Here is a 27320-nt window from a genome sequence, read left to right as displayed (position 1 = left end):
GAAACAAACTGGTAGGCAGCAGGTAGTGCAGAGCATTGCATCCATCCTGCCACCCGTCTGCTGTACATCCTGCAGAGATTTGTCCTGTCTAAATGGCTAAATAATTCTGTGTATAAATACTGTGCTACCGCAGATATATCTACTCACACATACTATAAATATGTCACACCTGTAGCTCTTCTATATGAGCCATGTCTATCGTCAGAGGTGATACACAGCCACCCCGCCATCCTTGGTATGTATACTGTTATACTCTCTCTCTAATATCTATCTGTTTATCTCTAATCTATCTAACATCTATCGGTTATCTAATATTTATCTATCTCATATCTATCACATATCTATCTATCTATCTATCTATCTATCTATCTATCTATCTATCTATCTATCTATCTATCTAACATCTATCGGTTATCTCATATCTATCTATCTATCTATCTATCTATCTCTATCTATCTATCACATATCTATCACATATCTATCTATCTATCTATCTATCTATCTCATATCTATCTACTATCTATTGAATATCTAATATCTATCTATCTATCTCACATCTATCTATCTATTTATCTATCTATCTATCTCATTTCTATCTCATATCTATCTATCTATCTAATATCTATCTATCTATCTCATATCTATCTACCGGTATCTATCTACCTCATATCTATCTATCTATCTCATATCAATCTATCTATCTCTCATATCTATCTATCTATCTCATATCTATCTATCTATCTATCTATCTCATATCTATCTATGTTCTATCTATCTATCTCATATCTCTATCTATCTATCTATCTATCTCCTATCTATCTATCTATCTCATATCTATCTATGTTCTATCTATCTATCTCATATCTCTATCTATCTATCTATCTATCTATCTATCTATCTATCTCCTATCTATCTAATATCTATCTGTCTATCATCTATATCTCATGTTTATCTATCCATCCCTTATCTATCTAATATCTATCAGGTATCTAATATCTATCTCGTATCAATCATATTCCATGTCTATCTATCTAATATTTTTTATCTATCTATATATCTCTTATCTATCAGGTATCTAATATCTATCTCATATCTATCTATCTATCTATCTATCACATATCTATCTCTTATCTATATAATATATATATCTATCTAATATCTATTGGGTATTTGATATCTATCTTCTATCTATCTATCACATATCTATTTATCTATCTCACATCTATCTATCTATCTATCTATCTATTTATCTATCTCATATCTATTTATCTATCTCACATCTATCTATCTATCACATATCTATTTATCTATCTATCTCATATCTATTTATCTATAACATTATCTATCTCATATCTCCTGTCTGTCTGTCTCATGCCTATCTCATGTCTGTCTCATATCTATCTCATATCTGCCTGATTGGCCTACCAGGATTTCTCCCTGTAGAGCCTATGGCCCATCTACCTTTAATCCACCGTACAATCTGCTGGGCTTTCCTATACAGTTAATTAAAAGGTATGGTGATGCATACTAAAGGCCCATTTAGACGGGACTAATGTCTGGCAAACGATACCAGACACTCGTCCCCGCACATACTCGCTCTCATGCTGCTGCACAGGAGCTGGTATCGCTGGCTCATAGCAGGGAGGCTGCAGGAGGTTTCTCTCCTCGCGCTCCCCCGCCCCTCTTCATTACCTTACACAGCAGCTGTTCAGTACTGAACGGCTGCTTTTTACACTTTATGCTGCATAAATGATGGACGATGAGCAGATCACTGATCTTCAGCGTAAATCAGCACAGGAGCAAGTATGTGTGAGGACAAGTGTTGGGCATCGTTCACCCAACATTCACCCCGTCTAAATGGGCCATGCGATTTTACCGTGGATGCAAGACATTTTTGTAACAAAATTGCCTCACATCAATTCAGTTAAGTAGCGATCCACTGCCACAGCTGTAAGCCACGGCGGAGGATTGTGGAGTTTCTCCCATTGGTTTCCATGCGGGAAAGTTCTTGGACAACACTAACCCTTTCCAATCTAGTGTCGGCCCCTGTCTGACATTGAGATTTTCCTGCATAGCTCCCATGTTGGGTGAGGTCCGACACGTTTCTAACACTACACAGACGTTGGATCTATCTTCTACATATGCATATTTCACTATGCAGAAGAGAGGTCCGACATCTGAGCTCCCTTCTGTATGGTGCAAATATTATAAATATATAATATACATATGCATATTATACATATACAATAATATATATATTACACTATGCAGAAGAGAGCTCCGGCATTGGACTTCTCTTCTGTATAGTATAATATACATATGATGTAATATACATATATCATATACTTACATATACAATAATAATATATATTATACATATGTAGTACACATATAATGTAATATACCATGTTTCCTTGAAATTAAGACCCTGTCTTATATTAATTTTTGCCTCAAAAGAGGCGGTAGGTCTTATTTTCGGGGAATATCTTATCATACTTACCTAGCAGGCTCGGTCCAGGTCCCTCCCACTGCTCTCCAGAGCTCCGACACGCTGAGCTGCGGCATTAATTTGGTCAATTCATAATCCCCGCCTCCACAACACAATGGCTGTGATTAGTTATTCGACTAGCCAATCACTGCAGCACTAAACAAACCAGTCACAACTATTGAATTGGTTCATTGAGCGCTGCACTGTTGGGCTGAGCAGCACTTGAGAACCAATCAGAGCCATCACTTCCTGGAGGCGGGATTTATGAATCCTGTAACCAGGAAGGGATCTTCTGTGGATAGCTGAGGACTGCAAGAAACGCGTCGGAGCTCCGGAGAGCAGCGGGAGGACCTCGACCGAGCCTGCTGGGTAATGTATTCTTTTTTTTTTTTTTACAGATTGTTTTGTATTTTCACAGGAAAATAATCTTTACATGCACTAAAATTATGGTAAAACTGCTCCTATGTGATTGATATATATTATCAAATAAGTATCATTTATGGCAGAAGCTGCGTAATATATACAAGAACTCTATTTCTATTGTAGGTATAAAGAGAGGCTGCATAAAAAAATTCTCAAAGAAACCAACCATAAACTGAACCTCTCTGGTGCCCTCAATACCCATCAGTGGAAATTCTTACCTAAAGGAGGTGCTGATTTTCGAGATGGCTATCCCACTGTTACTACTGCTAGTCATATTCCGGCCACCAAGGGACATGCTCTTTTCCTGCGGAATGTGGATGACCCAGAAGCAACTCAGAAACATAAAAAGTTTACCAAAGAACAAGCTTACCTCTCTAAGCTTCTTCCACAGCAGCAGGCACGCAGAGAATACATTGCTGGGATAGAATATGGCCTCGCGCAACACCCACTAGCTCTCTACCCTCACCTGGAAGAAGGAGTGCCACCCGAGGTAAGAGCCGTACTTTAAAATGGTATACATATATATATATATATATATATATATATATATATTAGTCCCACCCTCTAATTCTGTTCTTCCAAGACATTAAAAATTAGATACAAAGCTCGAGGACAGTTGGTTAATATTTAGCGGTGCCTCAAAACAATTGAACTTTTAAAAATTCTAATCATAATGCAAAGAAATACTAAGATTTCAGGTTATAATAAGTGATGTCAGTTCTACTGCATTCCCTGCACAGCTGACAGTTTGGGTTTTGCTCCTGATGCTTGTAGAAGGTAATGCTTCTGTTTTCCTTGGTTGGCTAACAGCACTGAAGGATTGTGTCAGTGAAATGCCACAGTCTGCTACATTGTTAACTAACAAGAGATTGCTGAAGTCCTGATTGGCTCGTTTGAAGTCCTCATCTTTCTCCCAGGTACTACTGTTAGATCAGCTTCAAGATATTCATCAAACAGTATAAGATTCTATAGTAACTTAAAGGGGTTGTCCCACGCCGAAACATTTTTTTTTTTTTTTTCAATAGCCCCCCCGTTCGGTGCGAGACAAACCCGATGCAGGGATAAAAAAAACCAAAACGGGTAGTACTTACCCGAATCCCCGCGCTCCGGTGACTTCTTACTTACCTTGTGAAGATGGCCGCCGGGATCTTCACCCTCGGTGGACCGCAGGTCTTCTGTGCGTTCCATTGCCGATTCCAGCCTCCTGATTGGCTGGAATCGGCACACGTGACGGGGCGGAGCTACGAGGAGCAGCTCTCCAGCACGAGCAGCCCCATTCAGAAGACAGGACTGCGCAAGCGCGTCTAATCGGGAGATTAGACGCTGAAAATTAGACGGCACCATGGAGACGAGGACGCTAGCAACGGAACAGGTAAGTGAATAACGTCTGTATGGCTCATAATTAATGCACAATGTACATTACAAAGTGCATTAATATGGCCATACAGAAGTGTATACCCCCACTTGCTTTCGCAGGACAACCCATTTAAAGTCCATCCTAGGAGCCAGCTCAGCAGCTGGTGCAGGAAAGCATGCTTTTATGTTTTAGGCCTGTTTCATATGGGCTACAAAATCTCGCTACAAAACGCATGTATGTGAAGCCCTTGGTTTTCAATGGGTTCTTTCAGGCTACAAAACATAGCGATGAGGCCTCGTTCAGACGAGCGTGTATTTGTGTGCGTGTCTACTAGAACCATTAGTTTCCTAAGGTGTGGTCACATGTCCGTCTTTTACAGGCATGCTGCATGTAAATATTCCCAGCTGGAAGTCCCCTCATCGCTGAACACAATGTTCAGTGACAAGGGGACTCCCCGCGGGGATGAAGGAACCATAAAAGATGAGCGATGAAGCTCATTGCTCATTGTGCAGTTTAAAGAGTGGCTGTTCAGTAATGAACAGCCGCTGTGTTATGTGAATGGAGAGGGGCGGGGGAGCGAGCGGAGAGAAATCTCCTGCACTTCCCTGCCCCCTGGCTGGCCGCTTCATGAGTGAGACAGCTCGACTAGCTCCCGTAAAGGAGCGCAGAGACACAGGGACGAGTGGCGGGCATTGTTTGCCCGACACTCGTCCTGTGTAAATGGGGCATTAGTTTGAAATGTATATTTAGCTGCACAGTTATTAATTAATTTCTGCAGGTGTTTGAGGAAATTGTGGACATCCTGGACCCCGAGATGAGATTAAGGAGTGCTTCAGGAACCTATGAAGTTATACCTGAGGTCCAGGAGGAAGACAATCTCCTTACTCCAGCAGAGCAGCAGGAAGAACAAAGTGTGAAATCGCGTGACGCAAGTACTAGGCAATCATCAATGTAAGTGAAACCTCTAGATTTCCTGAATTGTTAACTTTAACTTTGCTATCTATCAATATCCTCGAGTCTTTTTCACTTTTACCAATGTTTAACTATTAGAGATGAGCGAACGCGTTCGTCCGAGCTTGATATTCGTGCGAATATTAGGGTGTTCTGGATGTTCGTTATTCGTGACGAACACCATGCGGTGTTCTGGTTACTTTCACTTCCTTCCCTGAGACGTTAGCGCGCTTTTCTGGCCAATTGAAAGACAGGGAAGGCATTACAACTTCCCCCTGCAACGTTTAAGCCCTATACCACCCCCCTGCTGTGAGTGGCTGGCGAGATCAGGTGTTCGCCTAATATAAAAGTCGGCCCCTCCCGCGGCTCGCCTCAGATGCCTGGTGAGTTAGATGAGGGACAGTGCTGTTTATACCGGAGCTGCTGTAGGGAAAGAATTGGTAGTTAGTGTAGGCTTCAAGACCCCCCAAAGGTCCTTATTAGGGCCACTGATAGCTGTGTGTTGGCTGCTGTTAGCAGTGGGATTTTTTTTTTTCTCAAAATCGCCTCTGCAGACCGTTGCACCTGGCATTAGGGACAGAAGTGCTGCATAGGCAGGGAGAGTGTTAGGAGTGAGTGTAGCCTTCAAGAACCTCAACGGTCCTTTCTAGGGCCATATTTATCCGTGTGCAGTACTGTCCAGGCTGCTGTTGGCTGTGCTGCATTTTTTTTGGGCTTCTCAAAATCGCCTCTGCAGAGCATTCCACCCTCCATTGATACTGCAGGGAAAGAATTGTATAGGCAGGGCCACAACACAGTTATTATTCATAGAATATACGCAGTGCTGCCTGTTGGTGGGAAAAAACTGAAAACAAATCTATTTGTCCAGCCTGTGTCCGTCCTAACGCCTGTGGACACGTGTGAGCTGCGTGAAAAACATTGCTAAATCATACGCACCCAGCTACGCTTTACTGCTGGCTTCGCCATTTGCTTTCCTTAATTGGGAAAAAAAATACCTGCTCTCCAAGAGTTATAATAACTCTGCTACCCTCACGTTCTGTGACACATAAGCAGGGACACAGCACAGTTATTAAACTTCTCAGGTTCATTGAATATACGCAGTGCTGCCTGTTGGTGGGAAAAAACTGAAAACAAATCTATTTGTCCAGCCTCTGTCCGTCCTTACAGGCGGTGGAGACGTGTGAGCTGCGTGAAAAACATTGCTAAATCATACGCAGCCAGCTACGCTTTACTGCTGGCTTCGCCATTTGCTTTCCTTAATTGGGAAAAAAAATACCTGCTCTCCAAGAGTTATAATAACTCTGCTACCCTCACGTTCTGTGACACATAAGCAGGGACACAGCACAGTTATTAAACTTCTCAGGTTCATTGAATATACGCAGTGCTGCCTGTTGGTGGGAAAAAACTGAAAACAAATCTATTTGTCCAGCCTCTGTCCGTCCTTACGGGCGGTGGACACGTGTGAGCTGCGTGAAGAACAGTGCTAAATCATACGCAGCCAGCTACGCTTTACTGCTGGCTTCGCCATTTGCTTTCCTTAATTGGGAAAAAAAATACCTGCTCTCCAAGAGTTATAATAACTCTGCTACCCTCACGTTCTGTGACACATAAGCAGGGACACAGCACAGTTATTAAACTTCTCAGGTTCATTGAATATACGCAGTGCTGCCTGTTGGTGGGAAAAAACTGAAAACAAATCTATTTGTCCAGCCTGTGTCCGTCCTTACGCCTGTGGAGACGTGTGAGCTGCGTGAAAAACATTGCTAAATCATACGCAGCCAGCTACGCTTTACTGCTGGGTTCGCCATTTGCTTTCCTTAATTGGGAAAAAAAATACCTGCTCTCCAAGAGTTATAATAACTCTGCTACCCTCACGTTCTGTGACACATAAGCAGGGACACAGCACAGTTATTAAACTTCTCAGGTTCATTGAATATACGCAGTGCTGCCTGTTGGTGGGAAAAAACTGAAAACAAATCTATTTGTCCAGCCTCTGTCCGTCCTTACGGGCGGTGGACACGTGTGAGCTGCGTGAAGAACAGTGCTAAATCATACGCACCCAGCTACGCTTTACTGCTGGCTTCGCCATTTGCTTTCCTTAATTGGGAAAAAAAATACCTGCTCTGCCACAGTTAATAACTCTGCTACCCTCACGTTCTGTGACACATAAGCAGGGACACAGCACAGTTATTAAACTTAGATAATTCATTCACTAGAGGCAGTGGGGCCTTTCGTTTTCCAAAAAGGGCAAAAATTATATTTGGCCTGCAGTCTTGCGCCAATTTATTTCCTGCCTGTGAAATCAAATCACTGGTAATACAGCATGCTGAGGGGTAGGGGTAGGCCTAGAGGACGTGGACGCGGCCGAGGACGCGGAGGGCCAAGTCAGGGTGTGGGCACAGGCCAAGCTCCTGATCCAGGTGTGTCGCAGCCGACTGCTGCGCGATTAGGAGAGAGGCACGTTTCTGGCGTCCCCACATTCATCGCCCAATTAATGGGTCCACGCGGGAGACGGTTATTAGAAAATGAGCAGTGTGAGCAGGTCCTGTCCTGGATGGCAGAAAGTGCTTCGAGCAACCTATCGTCTACCCGCAGTTCTGCGCCGTCCACTGCTGCCAATCCGAATCCTCTGTCTGCTGCTCCTCCTTCCTCCCAGCCTCCTCACTCCACTACAATGACACCTGCTCAGGAGCGGGAACACTCCCAGGAACTGTTCTCGGGCCCCTGCTTAGATTGGGCAGCAGCGGTTCCTCTCCCACCAGAGGAGTTTATCGTCACTGATGCCCAACCATTCGAAAGTTCCCGGGGTCCGGGGGAAGAGGCTGGGGACTTCCGCCAACTGTCTCAACAACTTTCTGTGGGTGAGGAGGACGATGACGATCAGACACAGTTGTCTTGCAGTGAGGTAGTAGTAAGGGCAGTAAGTCCCAGGGAGCAGCGCACAGAGGATTCGGAGGAAGAGCAGCAGGACGATGAGGTGACTGACCCCACCTGGTGTGCAACGCTTACTCAGGAGGACAGGTCTTCAGAGGGGGAGTCAAGGGCATCAGCAGGGCAGGTTGCAAGAGGCAGTGCAGTGGCCAGGGGTAGAGGCAGGGCCAGACCGAATAATCCACCAAGTGTTTCCCAAAGCGCCCCCTCGCGCCATGCCACCCTGCGGAGGCCGAGGTGCTCTAAGGTCTGGCAGTTTTTCACAGAGACGCCTGACGACCGACGAACAGTGGTGTGCAACCTTTGTCGCGCAAAGCTCAGCCGGGGAGCCAACACCAACAGCCTCACCACCACCACCATGCGCAGACATATGATGGCCAAGCACCCCGCAAGGTGGGACAAAGGCCGTTCACCGCCTCCGGTTTGCACCCCTGCCTCTCCCCCTGTGCCCCAACCTGCCACTGAGATGCAACCCCCCTCTCAGGACACAGGCACTACCGCCTCATGGCCTGCACCCACACCCTCATCTCCGCTGTCCTCGGCCCCATCCAGCAGTGTAGTTCAGCGCACCGTTCAGCCGTCGCTTGCGCAAGTGTTCGAGCGCAAGCGCAAGTACGCCGCCACGCACCCGCACGCTCAAACGTTAACCGTCCGCATCGCAAAATTCATCAGCCTTGAGATGCTGCCGTATAGGGTTGTGGAAACGGAGTCCTTCAAAAGTATCATGGAGGCGGCGGCCCCGCGCTACTCAGTTCCCAGTCGCCACTACTTTTCCCGATGTGCCGTCCCAGCCCTGCACGACCACGTCTCCCGCAACATTGTGCGCGCCCTCACCAACGCGGTTACTGCCACGGTCCACTTAACTACGGACACGTGGACAAGCACAGGCGGGCAGGGCCACTACATCTCCCTGACGGCACATTGGGTGAATTTAGTGGAGGCTGGGACAGAGTCAGAGCCTGGGACCGCTCACGTCCTACCCACCCCCAGAATTGCGGGCCCCAGCTCGGTGCTGGTATCTGCGGAGGTGTATGCTTCCTCCACTAAAGCACCCTCCTCCTCCTCCTCCTCCTCTGTCTCACAATCAAGATGTGTTAGCAGCAGCATGTCGCCAGCAGTCGGTGTCGCGCGGTGTGGCAGCACAGCGGTGGGCAAGCGTCAGCAGGCCGTGCTGAAACTACTCAGCTTAGGAGAGAAGAGGCACACGGCCCACGAACTGCTGCAGGGTCTGACACAGCAGACCGACCGCTGGCTTGCGCCGCTGAGCCTCCAACCGGGCATGGTCGTGTGTGACAACGGCCGTAACCTGGTGGCGGCTCTGCAGCTCGGCAGCCTCACGCACGTGCCATGCCTGGCCCACGTCTTTAATTTGGTGGTTCAGCGGTTTCTGAAAAGCTACCCACGCTTGTCAGACCTGCTCGTAAAGGCGCGCCGGCTCTGCGCACATTTCCGCAAGTCCCACACGGACGCTGCCACCCTGCGCACCCTGCAACATCACTTTAAGCTGCCAGTGCACCGACTGCTGTGCGACGTGCCCACACGGTGGAACTCTACGCTCCACATGTTGGCCAGGCTCTATGAACAGCGTAGAGCTATAGTCGAATACCAACTCCAACATGGGCGGCGCAGTGGGAGTCAGCCTCCTCAATTCCTTTCAGAAGAGTGGGCCTGGTTGGCAGACATCTGCCATGTCCTTGGTAATTTTGAGGAGTCTACCCAGGTGGTGAGCGGCGATGCTACAATCATTAGCGTCACCATTCCTCTGCTATGCATCTTGAGAAATTCCCTGCAAACCATAAAGGCAGCTGCTTTGCGCTCGGAAACGGGGGCGGGGGAAGACAGTATGCCGCTGGATAGTCAGGGCACCCTCCTGTCTATTTCTCAACGCGTACAGGAGGAGGAGGAGGAGCATGAGGAGGATGAGGAGGAGGGGGAAGAGACAGCTTGGCCCGCTGCTGACGGTACACCGGCTGATTGCCTGTCATCCTTTCAGCGTGTATGGCCTGAGGAGGAGGAGGAGGAGGAGGAGGAGGAGGATCCTGATAGTGATCTTCCTAGTGAAGACAGCCATGTGTTGCGTACAGGTACCCTGGCACACATGGCTGACTTCATCTTAGGATGCCTTTCTCGTGACCCTCGCGTTGCACGCATTCTGGCCACTACGGATTACTGGGTGTACACACTGCTCGATCCACGGTATAAGGAGAACCTGCCCACTCTGATTCCCGAAGAGGAAAGGGGTTCGAGAGTGTTGCTATACCACAGGACCCTTGCGGACAAGCTGATGGTAAAATTCCCAGCCGACAGCGCTAGTGGCAGAAGGCGCAGTTCCGAGGGCCATGTTGCAGGGGATGTGCGTAGATCGAGCAGCATGTACATCCCAGGCAGTGCAACAGTCTTTAAGGGCCTGGCCAGCTTTATGGCTCCCCACCAAGACTGTGTCACCGCTCCCCAGTCACGGCTGAGTCGGCGGGAGCACTGCAAAAGGATGGTGAGGGAGTACGTAGCGGATCGCACGACCATCCTTGGTGACGCCTCTGCCCCCTACAACTACTGGGTGTCGAAGCTGGACACGTGGCCTGAACTAGCCCTGTATGCCCTTGAGGTGCTTGCTTGTCCTGCGGCTAGCGTCTTGTCGGAGAGGGTGTTTAGTGCGGCTGGGGGAATCATCACAGATAAGCGTAGCCGCTTGTCAACCGACAGTGCCGACAGGCTAACACTCATCAAGATGAACAAAGGCTGGATTTCCCCAGACTTCTGTTCTCCACCAGCGGACAGCAGCGATACGTAAGCAATACGTAGGCTGCACCCGCGGATGGAAGCTACGTTCTCTCTCACCATCCAAAACGGGGACATTTCTGCTTCATCAATCTGTGTCTAATATTCCTCCTCCTCCTCCTCCTGTTCCTCCTCGTGAAACCTCACGTAATCACGCTGAACGGGCAATTTTTCTTAGGGCCACAAGGCTCACTCAAATAATTTTTCAGAACAATTTTTATAAGTTTCAATGCGCTTAAAAGCATTGGAACTTTAACTTGAACCAATTTTTCGTTACACTGGGCTGCCTCCAGGCCTAGTTACCACTTAAGCCACATTAACCAAAGCGATTAATGGGTTTCACCTGCCCTCTTGGCTGGCCATGGCCAATTTTTGGGATGTACATTAGTACTGTTGATACAGCAATTTTTGTGGGCCCTCGCCTACAGTGTAATCAAATTAATTTTTAGCCCACCTGCATTACAGCTGACTTTACCTCAGCTGTGTTGGGCAATGCAATGGGATATTTCTATGTACCGCCGGTGGCTTCCTGGCACCCACCCAGGCAGTGGGTCCACAGGGAGTTAAACCTACATGTGTCCACTTGTAAAGAATCCCAGTCTGACTGGGGCATGCAGTGTGGGCCGAAGCCCACCTGTATTACGCACGACATTACTACCTCAGCTGTGTTGGGCAATGCAATGGGATATTTTTGTGTACCGCCGGTGGGTTCCAGGGAGCCACCCATGCTGTAGGTGCACACTGAGTTTTTAATACATCTGTACACTTCTAAAGAACCCGTCTGACTGGGGCATGCAGTGTGGGCCGAAGCCCACCTGTATTACGCACGACATTACTACCTCAGCTGTGTTGGGCAATGCAATGGGATATTTCTATGTACCGCCGGTGGCTTCCTGGCACCCACCCAGGCAGTGGGTCCACAGGGAGTTAAACCTACATGTGTCCACTTGTAAAGAACCCCAGTCTGACTGGGGCATGCAGTGTGGGCCGAAGCCCACCTGCATTAAGCACGACATTACTACCTCAGCTGTGTTGGGCAATGCAATGGGATATTTCTGTGTACCGCCGGTGGGTTCCAGGGAGCCACCCATGCTGTGGGTCGACAGGGACTTCACAATAGGGAGTTGTACCTGCCTGTGTCTATGAATTAAAAAGCCCGGTCTGACTGGGGCATGCAGACACCTTGACAGAATGAATAGTGTGTGGCACATAGGTTCCCCATTGCTATGCCCACGTGTGCAGCTCCTGATGGCGGTGGCACAGGATTCTATTTCTCATTGCTTCTGTACAGCATTGTGGGCTATCGCTCCGCCACTTTTAAAGAGGGTCGCTGCCTAGCCGTGCCAACCTCTGCAGTGTATGCCTGCGGTCCCTCGTCATGGCAGACGCAATTCTAAATAGACATGAGCGTGGTGTGGCATGAGGGCAGCTGAAGGCTGCGCAGGGACACTTTGGTGTGCGCTGTGGGGGGGAGGGGGTGCGGTTGGGCAGCATGTAACTCAGGAGAAGTGGCAGTGGAGTGTCATGCAGGCAGTGATTGTGCTTTGTTGGAGGTAGTGTGGTGCTTAGCAAAGGTATGCCATGCTAATGAGCGCTTTTCAGAAGTAAAAGTTGTTGGGAGGGGGGGGGGGGGCCCACTCTTGCCGCTATTGTGGCTTAATAGTGGGACCTGTGAACTTAGGATGCAGCCCAACATGTAGCCCCTCGCCTGCCCTATCCGTCACTGTGTCATTCCCATCACTTTCCTGAATTGCCCAGATTTTCACACATGAAAACCTTAGCGAGCATCGGCGAAATACAAAAATGTTCTGGTCGCCCATTGACTTCAATGGGGTTCGTTGTTCGAAACGAACCCTCGAGCATCACGGGAAGTTCGTTACGAATAACGAACACCCGAACATTTTGGTGTTCGCTCATCTCTATTAACTATTTATTACTTACTGTATATTTGATGTCCTCGGCTCAAATGCATAGCCTTACATTCATCCAGCTTAAAGGGATTCTGTCACCAGCTTCATGAGGTTTGAGCTCTGAGTCACAGATGCGGACCATGGTTTCTCCCCGCCTGCATCATGCAGACTGACAGCTCTCTCCCTTTTTGTGTGTAAGGAGTGAACTGTCCCTGAATGCTGTAGGCGGGGAGAGGCCGGCACGGCCCACCTCTGTGACTCGGACTCAAACTTCATGAACGTGATGACAGAATCCCTTTAAACTTTATTTGCCATTTTTCTGCCCAAACCTCCAGCTTCCACAAATCCCTCTTCCAAACATCCCAATTTTATTTTTGCAGGAGTGAGCAGTCTAGGCTCAAAAATCCATATAAATGGCTTTCTAACCAAGAGCCCGCTTCTGAAGAGAATAAGTTCAAGATAACAAAGCCTTTTACTCCTGCACTAGATGACAATGTCAAGCAAGTGACTAAAGAATTTTGTGACTGGGTGACTTCTTTGGTAAGTTCATGAGTAAACACAGAAATACATCTAAGGCCTTAGTCAGACGGGCGGTTTTTCGCGCGATTTGCGGATCGCATGATGGATGCGCATTCGCAAATCGCGTGACCGATGCCCGAAAATCGCCCGAAAATCTGCTCCTAGCCGCGTTTCATTAGAAACGGGCTGGAGCTGTCCAGCGCATTGCATTCAATGGAGCCGGCAATACAGCCGACTCACACCCCCTTCACACCCCCTGCAGGCCGGCCGCGCGGAACTCCGGCTGCCGGGAGCAGGTGAGTATGTATATATTTTTTATTTTAACACTTTTCTGGATGAATTGCAGGGAAGGGCTTATATATTTAACCCCTTCCCGACAATTCACCCCGCGCACGCCGGCAGCCCATTGCTTTCAATGGAGCCGGCTGTATTGCCGGCTCCATTGAATTCAATGGGCAAACATCGTTCTTCCCTGCCACAGCTGTTACAGCTGTGGCAGAGAAGAATGATTTGTCTTCTATATGTTCTCAATGGGGTCGGCGCTGCTGCCGCCGGCCCCATTGAGCGCATATAGAGAAGAGAACAGGAATCGCAGATTGCAGATAGGTGCGATCTGCGATTTCTGTTCTATAATTTATTGGACGAGCACATAAAAAGCGCTCATGTGTCCGATACCATTGCAAAGCAATGGTTTTATAAGATCGCCGGACGCATGCGCATGCGCAAATCGCGCGAAAAAACGCCCGTCTGACTAAGGCCTAAATCTGTACGTATTATAGAAATATTAGCCTCTAAACCCCTTAATGACCAGCCACTCTTCGGATGTTCAAGAGTTATAACTTATCTTTCTGTCACTGGAGCTTTGATAGCGCTTGTTTCTTGTGGGGGCAAGCTGTAGTTTTCATTGATAGCAATATGGGGCACACATGACTTTTTGATCACTTTTTATTCAATTTTTTTTAAGTGGGGAGGTGAAAAAAATCTGCAATTCTGGTTTGCCTATTTTTTCTTACAATGTTCACCATGCATGGTGCCCCCACGACGACTGAGACACGAGGCCCACGCTGAGGAGCTGGCGGGGTAGAGGTGTCATTTGTCACGGTGACTCTACCAGACTCTTCCCCAGAGGGATGCATGGAACCTTGGCCAAGGCATGACTAGGCCTATTCCAGGCAACGCCAGGTGGTGGTTACCTGAATAAGTGTAGTGGACTAGATGATTTGTCACGCGTGACGCCACCTTTCCTTCAGACCGTTGATTCTCCGGAGGTAGAATAAGGAGAGTCCACACACACGAATTGAACTTAAAAACTCAATCACTGGGAACTGGCAGTGACCGGTGAACTTTACTGTATACTTGAAGACAATACAGCTTACTCGCACATGCAGGAAAGGCAGCTTTTCAGTAGACGGTCAGGAAGGAGAACACAGGATGAAATCGGGCCTAGAGTCTAAGTTATCTGTAATGCTCCGCTCCTGGACACACACACTCCGGGACTCTGGGACTTTCTCACTCTCCTCACAGACAGTTCCTGGGATTTGGAACGTCAGGATACCTTTCCTCCGCTTCCATCCCTTCACCACATGAGGGTTGAAGGTACCCCCATGCGGCCGGCACTCTCACTCCTTTCTCAAGCATTGAAGATGACAGAAAGTGAACCACACCTAACTCTCAATCACTCATATTTATAATCATACAACTCCACATGACTAGACAAACTTGTTACTTTTTCCAGACATATCCCAGCCACTTTCAGACATTAACCTCTTACATGCTGCAGCTGTGCAATACACATAACAGCAGACAAGACACTTTGCACAGTGCATCCAGGTAAAAAACATGACATGTATGACAATTATAGAGGGGCCAGATATATGGGTGTTACGGGCCTTTACACTATGATATCAATTATGTTAATTGGTTGTTTTTATTTTTTAAATGAACAATGGGAAAAAGTTTTTTTTAACACTAAAATTTTTTTATTCACCTCATTTTATACAAATTTTTTTGTTATCATAAAGGGGCTTGAACTATGATCAACTTGTAAACAGGTCCACATTACTACAATCTAGTTAATCATAACATGTCATTGCATTCCATGCATCTAGATATGTAATTAAGAGTTTGTCTTTGCATTCTCGGCAGGGAGGGGAGCCATGCAATATCAATGAGTCCATCATCTTCAGTTTATTTGCCAGCGGTTATGAGACAAAGCCCGCTCTCAGTGTCCCAATTCATGTAGTAGAGCTCAGCAACGTACCGCCAGAGCTGAGAATGTCTGTAGGAGTCTCATCTCAACGAGGCACAGCAAAGACCTCAGCCTCAAGAAACATACAACAATCTACGGTAAATCTCAAGACAATTGTAAGCCCATTAGAAATGAAGCCATAGTGAAAAAGCTCCTGTGTGAGGAATTATTAGTGTTTGCATTTCATATATTATTCTCCTCGCATGTATATTTTGTAAATTGTCTACTAGTATGTTGTTTAGCTAAATAAAGTTTGGACAAACTTTTCGTGAGCCACATCCTGTCATTTGCTCCAAACTCTGACCCTTCCCTAAATCTCCTATGTCAACTGCTTCCTTCACTGACCCCAGATCCTGCCCTTAGTCCTTCATGCCATGTGTTCCCCATGCTCCCTGCTACTTCTCTGGTCCTCCATGTCCCCTGCTTCCTCCCCTCATTACCTTTGCTCCTGATTGGCCCTCCATGCCATCTGCTTCCTTCACACTTTCTTGTGCTCTCTGCTACTTCCTCTAGTCCTTCATACCCCCTGATTCTCATGAGTTCACTGTGCCACCTACACCCTCCTTTGATCCTCATGGCTCCTGATTCCTCATGAGTTCACTGTGCCACCTACACCCTCCTTTCGTCCTCATGGCTTCTGATTCCTCTGTTCACTGGGCTCACTGTTCATACTTCCTGTTCTTCGTGTCCCCTGCTTCCTTCTCTTTCACATTTGCCCCTGATTTGTCCTCTGGCCTTCCATGCCCTCTGCTTCATCCTCTGTTCACCCTGCTCTATATCCCTTCTTCTGGTCTTTCATGGTCTACCATACTTCCTACCCCTTTATCTGGTCCTCCATGCTTCATTCCCTCATCTGTTCACCACTTTTTCTGCTCCCATCTCCAATTCTCCAGAAATTTAGTCCAGCGATTCAAAGTTTTGTTTACCTCCTACCTCACTGTCATTGATAAAGTAGTTTTATGACTTGAATATTCTTACTGCTTCGTGATCTAGAAGGAATAAATCGAGATTTACTAACAACTTGTGGTTGAGCTGCATCTGCATGGAGTTTGTATGTTCTCTCCTTATGTTTGTGTGGGTTTCCTCCAGGTTTTCCTGTTTCCTCCCATACTACACAAAACATATACTTAGTGAATACAGATTGCGAACCCCAATGCAGACAGAACCCAATATCAAGTGATGTAAAGTTCTGCGTAATATGCATGCGCTATATAAATAAAGGTGATTACTATTTTTTTTTTTTTACAGGAGTCAACATATTGTCAAAGTTGGGTAAAAACTAGATATGGAGCTTGGTACCTTGATCCTAAAACATGGAAATGGCAAAAAATAAATGAGCCACTGAAAGACCCAGTCTTAGAAAAGATAGAAAATGGGTCACATTCATCACAAAAGCTGAGCCAAAAGGTATCCTTCATGTGAATAAATATGTTCTGTGTCTTCAAAAACATACAGGTAGAAATATTAGAACCCTTGTCTCAAACATCAGACTTATGAGAGAATCTGCCAGCTACTTTGAGCCCTATAAGTAGCTGACACGCGGAGCCTTGTACTACCCTTTCCCGCTATTCCCTTAGTGAGATCTGTCACACCTCCTTCCGGCAGACTACTTAGTCGCGCACATAGATGAGAGGACTACATAGCGCACAATTCTGCAGTCCAGAGAATATATTGCAGTGGTGAGTCTGAGAGATGACAGCAGGGGAATGGGGGGGAGGTAAGTATAAAACTTTCCTGAACTCAGAGGGTCAGTGACTTTGAGCCCATACGTTTAGTTTATAGGGGGGCTCAAAAGAGCTGAGTCTCTTCAATATAATCCTGGATGCCTCTTTATATTAGGCGCATCTTGGGCGGTCCCAGCACCAAAACAGAAATCTGCACCAGCTACGAGCTTTCTGGTATAATGTATGCCAGTTTCTGGTGTGGATTATATATAAAGGTCTCAGTCTGGAGCTGTCATGCCCTTTATCATGCCCTTTACCATGCCCATTTTTTTTGGCTGGGCATATATGCCAAAAAGTAAAAAGTTTTTGTGCAAATTAGCCTTGTGTAAAAATGTGCCAATTTCTTTACGCTTGCTTTTATGAGATAAATCACCCCACAGAGTTTATAAAGTGATGACTTTGATTATATTAACCACTTGGTTGACTACAGGAGGACACTTCTAAGAGTTATGGCTTGTGTCCAGTCATCTGAATGTTCAAATTATGTATTCAGATCATTGCACCTCTTTAAAACATTTAGGTTCACTCCTTGTATGTTCTATAGAACTCATACCATCTGATACCGTTAACCCCTTAACGGCTAGAGTGCAGTGAGTGCATGTGTACACTGGAATGGCACCAGGAGCGAGGCATCTGATCACAATATAATATGGTCAGTGCTGGCAGCATGATTTATGGTCCATCTTGTAACTAGTGTGAGATTGTGGGAGTGGAAGTAGATCAACCCCTTGCAGTCACACCAATGTTACGTCCTGGTAACCTGCGTACACTACGTTATATTTGGTGATATCTAATTTGAAACACTCCATAACAATTAACTTTGCGATATACACATCTCCGTCACCCTCTGTGAAATGCCATGTGATGAAACGCCATAGTTTTTTAATGGACTCCGAACCAGCAGGGGCCCGGCAAACAATAAGAATCATTTGGGTTTTATTATATCAATCAATAGGCTAAGTGAAGATAGGAAACTCTGTGTTATACCTAATTATAGAAAAAGACTTTTTTCTCCAATTATTGGAATCCTCTGCTCTTCACCTTGCCTCCTTCACTCTCGATTAACAGATAAATTCAGTACACAGGAGTCTGTAAACTGAGAGATCAGGTTACAGTTGCTATTCATAGAAGTCAATGGAGAAGTGAGGGGGAGGATGAGGAAAAAGGAGCAGCTGCAAGGAGAGAGAGAAGGAGACAGAGAATGACACTGCTGCTTCTACTGGCTCATGCCGTTGCTGAATTCACAGCTACACTGCTCGGAACGGTTGTGTAATATTTTACATGCTGCTGTTGTTTCTGAGGGTGTGTTACAGAAAGATAGAGAAGAAGGATCTGCCATTCTCTGTGTGCTTTGATTCGCATTGTAGCGGCTAGTCTCCACCCATTCTGGAGCTGATCTCAGGGAAAGCTTTATCACTCAATGACTTGTTCTTCAGTGCCACACTGTAACATATCACATATGGGTTAAACAGGATTAGTTGTCCAGCATGAAGCAAATAGTTAGCAGTTAGTTAGAAACAGAGATTTATAAGATATGCAGGTAGGAACATAGTGTGGATAAGACCTATGCATTTCTGATCCCTACAGCTGGGTCCTTACCTAATCTATGATTAAAGACTAGAGATGAGCGAGTATACCCGCTAAGGCCCATTACTTGAGCGAGTAGTGCCTTAGCCGAGTATCTCCACGCTCGTCTCCAAAGATTCGGGGGGCGGCGCGGGTGACAGGTGAGTTGCGGCGGGCAGCAGGCGGGAGAGAGGAAGATCTCCCCTCCGTTCCTCCCCGCTCTCCCCCCGAATCTTTAGAGACGAGCGGGGAGATACGCGGCTAAGGCACTACTCGCTCGAGTAATGTGCCTTAGCGAGTATACTCACTCATCTCTATTAACCCTTTCCAATCCACTGTCTGACCTCTGAAGACATTTATGATTTAACGCTGTACAGCTCTGATCTTGGAAGACGTCTGTCGGGGTTCTCTTACTGTATATTGCCAGCCTCTCTGCTGTCGGAGCCTATCCAACGTGTTACCTCATGCAGTACTGGCTTTAGCCAGCAGATAGCGCCGTTGTATAACGGCAGAAAAAGGGTAAGCCCCCTAGGAAAACCAGGATACAAATTGGATTGGAAAAGGTTTAAGACCCAACAGCAGGGATCAGAAATGCGTAGTTTTTTTTCTATACTTTCTTCCGAAATGTATTTTTTTGAAATGTCCTAATAAATCTCTGTTTTTAACCAATTACTGTTTACTTTGTGCTGAGCATCTACTCCTGTTTAATCCTTCTATACCAGAGCTGGATGCCATTGGCATGGTGACAATTCTCTGGACTTGGACTCATATATATTGGGGAGCTGGTTCACACATTGTATTTGATATATAACATATTACATATACAGGATACTTGCCACTCGGTAAACATTCATATGTTATTAAATGAGAACTAATGCATTGGACATTTACCAGTAAACATTTCCGCTCGCCTTTGTGATTAAATTTGCGGAAATTTTAAATTATTTTAGTTTAGACCCATAAATATGTAATGCTGCTGAGTTGTCATTGAACTCAATTACAGTTAACCCTTTCCAATCCACTGTCTGAAGTCTAAAGACATTCTGATTGAAGGCTGTACAGCTTCCGATGTCGGAAGACGTCCACCAGGGTATTCTTACTGTTTTATTACTGGCCGCTCTGTTGTCGGGGGCCTTTCCAGCATGTCCAATACCACAGTACTGGCTCTAGCCAGCAGGTGGTGCCATTGTATAATAGCAGGAAGAGAAAACTCCCCAGGACACCTTGAATCTAAAATTGGATTGCAAAGGGTTAATCACTAAATAGCCATTCCGGCGGGTTCTATTTTTCATTCATTATTCGACTAGCCCCATAGTATATATAGGTCTGCTGATATTACCTTGTTTCGCTATTTATTTCTATCTGAGATTTCCCAGAGTCCTTCTCCTTTGGTGGCACATTTGATCTCAATTTGACCACCTGAGATTTACTTGGATCCTTCTACACAAGTTCTTTAGAGGGCGACTATGGAGCTCTGCTTCTGTTTGCATTAGTTATTCTCCCAGTAGGCAGAGATGGTACAGTCTGTATCTGGTCATGTGATGCTGTGCTAATGCATCATGGGATTGATGGCATAGAATAGTAAAATGGAAAGCAGGGCAGATTTCAGTGGTGCCTGATAAGCATTAGACAGGGGGCTGCACTGTGTGGAAATGACTGCACTATGCCTAGCAGATGTCCAGGGTGTGACGGGCAAGTGAGGGGTGGAATAATGTGTTTTCACTGGATTGGCTTTTAAAGCAAAGATAAGTACGTTTATTCGTAGTTCCATGGAAAACCACAGCTACATCGCTCTATCAAATGTGTGACTTTTTAAAGGGTTCTGGGGGTGGTAATCTGCAGGAGGGTGCATTGCCTCCCATAGTCCGCACAGTTACTGTAATTTACGTCAGAAACTGGCAAATAGTGCAAATATTCACCAGCTCCTAGTTGGCATAGATTGCATGACTGGCACAAGGGGCCTAATTTATTAAACTACATGCCCCTCTTAATGCAGGGGATATTCAGTTCCACCTGCTGGTGAAACGCTGCGCCTTTTATACAGCATTTACCATACGTTCGTATTAGCCTGGCTTTAGACGCATTTCACCACATCGCAGTTTATATCAAGACGGGTGAAGACAATGTCTGTCTTAACATACTTCCTCCAATATGTGTTGTTATAGGATGAAGAGCTTCTGCAGCTTCATGGGACTATTGCCTTTAAAGATTTTATTAAGAAGAAGGGCTATAGAAAGCCGGAGGTGAGTGCCGCCGGCCCACTTGCTGCAACGTGTTACTGTACCTAAGGGTGAATAACATCGGCACAACACACTAAGATTTTAAATTATCGTATTTTTCTCTTTATAATTAAAGGGGGTGGGGGCGGAGCTACGTTCCAGAATGTAGCTCCGCCCGTCCCCTCCCATTGGAAATAGTGGTGAGGGGCGGGAGCTCAGAGCACTGCTCCCGGCTCTTCCAGCCTCCTCCCCCTGCAGAGAGGGACGCCGTATATCTGCCGGCGTGAAAACCCAGACGATATACGGTCGTCTGAAGGCGCCCAAAGACTCAGCTGATGGTAAGTCGCACCTTAGAGGAGGAATGTAAGAAAAAAATATTTTGAACTCCCCCAGACCAGACAGAGAGGAATAAAAAGCAGTAGTACCGCCTCAGAATGAAGTATATACCACTTGTCAACCTGCCATTCAGGATCCAGGAAAGCTGAGTGTAAATGCAATGGTGATCTTATTACTTGTCACCCAGCTTTCCAGGAACCCTGAATGCCATGTTTGACTAGTTATAGCGATGTATGTGGTATAAATGCTTGCATAACTTTGCAGCTGTCATTCAGGATCCTGGAAGAGCGAAGTGACAATGTTATGATGATTCCATTAGTTGTCACCCAACTTTTCAGCCCGCATGGCACGTCTTATTATGGTGAGGTATGGTGCACAACTAGGCACCAATCAGATGAACCTACAGGCAGCTCCCCTCTCTGCTATGCAGACGGCAGATGTCTGTACCTACAGCTGATTGATGGGGAGGCAGTTCCCTCTCACTAATCAGCTGTTTGTTGTGTAGCCTATCACACTGCCAGCTCCATAGCAGGCAAGCCGCCCCATACAACAGCTGATTACTGAGCCACCTGCTGCTCCCTCTCCTCAATCAGCTGTTGTACAGCCGCTCTGCTCTCCTGCTATGTATGCAGTCCTGGCCAGCAGCTCTGTAAGAAGGACTTGCGAGCCTTTTCAGCTACCAGCCAGCTCCGATTTCAGCACGTTCACTTTATAGGACGCACTGACTACGTTATGTTTTAATTCTTCACCATTTTCAAGATAGTTGTTTGCTGTGAGTGAATGAAAACATTTATGCTTACATTCAAAGGTGGCAAATTGGTAGATACCTCTGGCTACTTTTATATGTGTAGTGGGGGGCCCGGTTTCTTGCTCTGTGAAAACGGAACCCCCAGATGTGAAAGCAGCCTTAGACTGGATTCACATAGTCGTAGGCGTATTTACGTGTGCCCACCGGTGCCGTAAAAACACATGCACAGCCGCACAAATCTAACGAATGTGCGCCCATTCAGACTGCCCAGGCCTGGCACATATACGCCGAGGCTGCAGTGCCTTACCTCCCCCTCGCCGACTCTCTGCCTCTCCCCTCCGGCTGTTTGCAATGGGAGGGGCATGGGCGAAACTTGGCTCATGCCCCTCCCCTTGCCCACAGCCAGCAATGGGTGGGGCGGAGCTTAGCTCATGCCCATCTCGCCTTCTCCCATTGCAAACAGCCGGAGGGGAGGAGAGAAGGGAGAGGGAGTTTAGCAGTCTCGCTGCTAAACTCCCTCCCACCTCCCTTCTCTAGCCGCTGTCATTGGTTCCCATAGGAGCCCATGCAGCGGCCGACGTTTTCTGGCTGGGAAGATAGTTCTAGGATTATCTTTCCTGCCCAGAGCTATACCTGCCGGCCGGGCGGTTATACACTGCGGGAATACACCTGTGTGATCTGATGCATTGGAATCCAAATGGGTCAGATGGTAGTGTATATCGGCCGGCCGTGAAAACGGCGCCCGATATACGCTCCTGTGAATAAGCCCTTAGGGTGAATGCACATGGGTGGATTTGAATTGCGTAATCCGGAGCGGTTGATCGCCATCAGATTCTGCAGCAAATACCCCCCATAGCATGCTATTCAAAAGTGATTCTTCATGCACACGAGTGGAAACCAACTGTGGTTTCCACTCACAGATGAAAAATAGCAGCATGCTCCATTTTCCTGTGGATTCCGGATTGCGGATGGACCATGAATTCCAATCAGGGGCAGCTCAGCTATTGAATGACAGCTGAGAGCTGCCCCTGATTGGTCCCTGCGCTCAGCCAATCAGAGGCAGCACTCACTCACCCATTCATGAATTGGTGAGTGAGAGCTGACTCTGATTGGTGAGGGCTGTGACCAATCAGAGGCAGCCCATTCAGCAGGCGGGGATTTTAAATCCCCGCCTGCTGAATTCTACACAGAGCAGTTCAGGAGAACTGCCGGCCGGCCGCAGCTGAACCCCGGCTGTAGGGAAAAGGTGAGTATAATGTTTTAAAATTTTTTATACATTTCAGGATGCTTTTCAGGGAAGGGCTTATATTTTTAAGCCCTTCCCAAAAATTCATTCAGTGCTCGCCGGCAGCCCATTGCTTTCAGTGGAACCTGCTGTATTGCCGGCTCCATTGAATTCAATGGGCGAACATTGTTCTTCTCTGCCACAGCTGTTACAGCTGTGGCAGAGGAGAACGATCTTTAGTATATGTTCTCAATGGGGTCGGCACTGCTGCCGCCGGCCCCATTGAGCGCATATATAAAACACAGCGATGCCCAGAACGCATATAGGCGCGTTCTGCGAATCGTTGTGTCCTATAATTGATCGCACATCCGCATAAAAAGCGGACATGTGACCGATCCCATTGGGATGCATTTGGTCTATAGATCTGCAGATCGTGTGACCAAGGCCTTATTCTTACTTTCAGCTGAGAAGTTGGTAATTATCTGTGGCAATGGGATGAACAGATGGATACTTAGTAGCAACTGCCAGAGACTTGTGCAGCTACTGCTGATCTCTCCAGCTCAGAGGGCAAGGCTTGGACTGGATACAGTATAATCCAATTTTCAGCTGAGCGCAGGACCCGCTGTGTGCCAGTTGGCATCGTCACATTCACTGACAGCAAACAAATATCTAGAAAAACAATGTTGAAGAATTGAAGGCTGGCACACGGACAGGCACAATGTGACTTTGTTTTTTAATTCCCGGCTGTATTTCAGAGCAGGGATATGTATGGAAACGCTGCCTATAATCAATGTATTACGTATGGACAGCGGATCCTATAGAGATGTACAGCGCCCACGCTGCGTGCTACGCAGAGTAATACAGCATGCTGCGATTTATTTCTCAGCATCTACACACACATGAATCAGTGACGGTCCATTGACTTTCATGGACTCCATTCACCGTGTGTCAGTGGGCCGGGCAGTTATAGAACTCTTTAACCCCTTCCCACTGCAGCCAATTTTTGCCTTCTTGACACTGCCTTATTTTTCAAATCTGACGTGTCGCTTTTTGTGCTAATAAGGGCTCACACCCACTTGCGATTTTTTGCCCAGCGATGATTATGAAACCAATGATTTTCAATGGTTTCATATTCATTTGCGATGTTGCAGTAGAGCGACCGCACATACGGAGAGAACTCCAAATCTGCATGGATAGAAATGGATAAAATACAAGTTCTACTGAATCTTTCCCCATAAAACTATATACAACCTGCTGATGAGATCGCATGAGGCCGTGCGGGCGTCATGGCAGCCGAGGGCCTTCTGAAAAGCCCTAAGGCTGGCATGGCAGAATGCCAATCAAGCCATGCCTGTGGGGTGGCGTGATAGACTGCCTGCCCGATAGCAGTATGATGTAATACTATGGCATTACATCATACTGCAGGAGCAATCAAAGCATCACAAGTTGTGGTCCCCTGTGGGGACTAAAAAAAAAAAAAACAATTAAGATTAATAAAGTTTTACTAATTATAAAAAAAAAAGTTATAAAAGTAAAAAAAAAAAACCTTTTGCCATATTTATAATAAAAGAATCTAAGTAGTAAAACAAAAATACATATTTGCTATCACACTGCATCCGTAAAAAAATCTATCAAAGTAACGCATAAATAACTCTGCATGATGAATGTCGTCAGAAAAAAAAAGAATTCCAGAATTGTGCTTTTTTGGTCACCCTGTCTCCAAGAAAAAGTTGTATATGTATTCAAAATGGTACCAATAGAAACTACAGGACATCCGTCACAACATGAGCCTCGCACAACTGTATCAGCGGAAAGGTAAAAAAGTCATGGCGGTGAGAAGATGGTAGCTGAACATAATTAGAAAAAATAAGGGGTTAAGGGGCCGGTATACTATGTTAGAAAACCCCAGAAAATACAGATATATCAATTTTCTGGGGTCTAAGTTTGTTTACATTTTTACCATCTTAAATTGTGTTAAGTTAGAAAAAAAAACATTTTTTCTATGAAAATGTTATTTTTTAAAATTAGATTTATTTGTCCCATAAGGAAACTTGAAGATGCAATCGTTTGATCACTTAGATAACACACCGCACTACAAATGAAGTGCAGCATTTTCTAGAATTGTCATTTTTCTCAACGACAGTTTGCCTGTTAGACCCTGCCTCTGGCATGGTCTAATAGGCCAACGTACATGGCAGACTCGGAGGCCATTATTTGGCTTCTGGCGGCAGTAGCAACTATCAGCACCCTACAATCGGATCCTGGGGAGGTACTGCTGGACTGTGGATGAGGGCTCCAAACCACTTAGATGCCACGCTTAGCACTGACTGAGGCATCTAAGGGGTAGTGTGGCGGGATCAGAGTTACCGCCCATCCTGACCACTGCATTGGATGTCAATTACAGCCTGCTCTGATTACTGCGGCTCATCTACTGAGCCTGCTCATAACCTACGCCATACATGTACGATGGATTGCAGAAACTACCCATATATTGAATACATATTAAACAATGGAGGCTGAAACAATGTATCTGTAGTCCAGCTTCTCGGCTTCCGCTGCCTTAGATGCACATTGTCAGTATCGCAGATGCTTTGCATGTACTGCACAGAACAATCACAGATGTTTGCTTGTTACATTTCATCTACTAAACAATAGTTACGCTTCTGTTCCAGTTTCTCAATAAACTGTTCTGCAAGAAGTTCGGCGTCCTCTCCGACGGCTCCATCGGACATGAATCCACGGCAACGTCTGCCAAACACACCTGGTACCGCTCCAGCTCCGCTTCCACCCATGAGGACAGTATAATAAACTGACCGGTAGACATGTGTATTTAGCTTCATGGAAACGATGCATAGTATAATAAACATTTGGAAAAGCAAACCCGTTAGTAGTGATGTGTTCTCTGTAAGGCCGGGCTCCCATCAACGGGTCGGATTCTGCATGCGGGAGGCCCCCAGTGGATTCCGGCTGTGACCTCACTTACCTCATTTAGCTGTATTGTGAATCACCGCGGCGGCTCGTCATCGGGCATGCGCAGTTCAGTTTTTTCTTCTTCTTTGTTTGTATTCGCTATTTGTTTGCCTTTCAATGCCTGCATTTTACCACAGAAAGTAAGAGCGGACGGCGAATGCGGATTCCGCAATTAGAGTCCGTTCATGTGAGACCCCCTGAAGCATTATTCACACAGTAAAGTTTTGGTGCGGGCTTTATGTACTTTTCAATATCTAAAAGGAAGCATGAATACTGACAGGAGGAGCAGTAGAAGGAAATCTGCGATCAGACGCTAAGCTCTGTCATTGGCTGCAGCAGCCTGTGATGTCCCATAAACAGGCTGCTGCAGCCTGTAAACATGATGCCAGCAAGGAGACCCGGAGTCAATGCGGGGAGCCGAGAAGGGTGAGTATGAACTCATTAAAGAACTTTTTTCCCATGGGGAACCTTATCTCAGACAACTCCCTTAAAATAGGTTAGTTATTCACGGACCAAAATCGGACATACTCCTCTGAATAAGCCCCAAGGGTGGCTTCACACGAGCGTGAGCATACGCGCGCACAAAAACACTCGTCTGTTATAACCAATGCATTCCCTAAGGTGTGTGCACATGTCCGTATTTTACAGGCGTGTGCCTGTAAAGATAGACATGCGTGCAGCATAGGGTATGCATTGGTTATAATAGATGAGTGTTTTTGTGTGCGCTTATGCTCACGCTCGTGTGAAATCTCCGCCCACTGAAAGATCTGCTTCTGATTGGCTGAGGCGCTCAGCCAATCACAACCAGCTCTCGCTGATTGAATGACAGGCGAGAACTGTCTGTGATTGGCTGAGCCAATCAGAAGCGGCTCTTTCAGCAGGCGGGGATTGCAGAATTTTTTTTTTTGTTGGTCATTCTTAGAAATA

At 46.4% G+C, this 27320-nt stretch overlaps 1 protein-coding gene across 1 annotated transcript; it reads left to right on the top strand.

Annotated features, from left to right (window-relative positions):
- Window positions 1-26303, top strand: FAM47E (family with sequence similarity 47 member E). Its single transcript, XM_066574349.1, has 8 exons — window positions 1-235; window positions 3035-3401; window positions 5047-5219; window positions 13219-13378; window positions 15503-15703; window positions 16854-17012; window positions 21061-21138; window positions 26096-26303. The coding sequence occupies exons 1-8, from the start codon at window positions 192-194 to the stop codon at window positions 26234-26236; spliced, it is 1323 nt and encodes a 440-aa protein (XP_066430446.1). The 5' UTR covers window positions 1-191; the 3' UTR covers window positions 26237-26303.
- The last annotated feature ends 1017 nt before the right edge of the window (window positions 26304-27320 follow it).

Source organism: Eleutherodactylus coqui, chromosome 7 (assembly GCF_035609145.1).
Source record: "Eleutherodactylus coqui strain aEleCoq1 chromosome 7, aEleCoq1.hap1, whole genome shotgun sequence".
NCBI classification, from domain to species: domain Eukaryota; kingdom Metazoa; phylum Chordata; class Amphibia; order Anura; family Eleutherodactylidae; genus Eleutherodactylus; species Eleutherodactylus coqui.
The sequence above is the reverse complement of the archived record's forward strand: the minus strand, read 5'-3'. Positions and strand labels throughout refer to the sequence as shown.

Coding starts and splice junctions, on each gene's coding strand:
- FAM47E (XM_066574349.1), top strand. CDS start 192: ATGTCTATCGTCAGAGGTGATACACAGCCACCCCGCCATCCTTG. Junction 13,379..15,502: donor GTGACTGGGTGACTTCTTTG/GTAAGTTCATGA, acceptor CATTCTCGGCAG/GGAGGGGAGCCATGCAATAT. Junction 17,013..21,060: donor CACAAAAGCTGAGCCAAAAG/GTATCCTTCATG, acceptor GTGTTGTTATAG/GATGAAGAGCTTCTGCAGCT.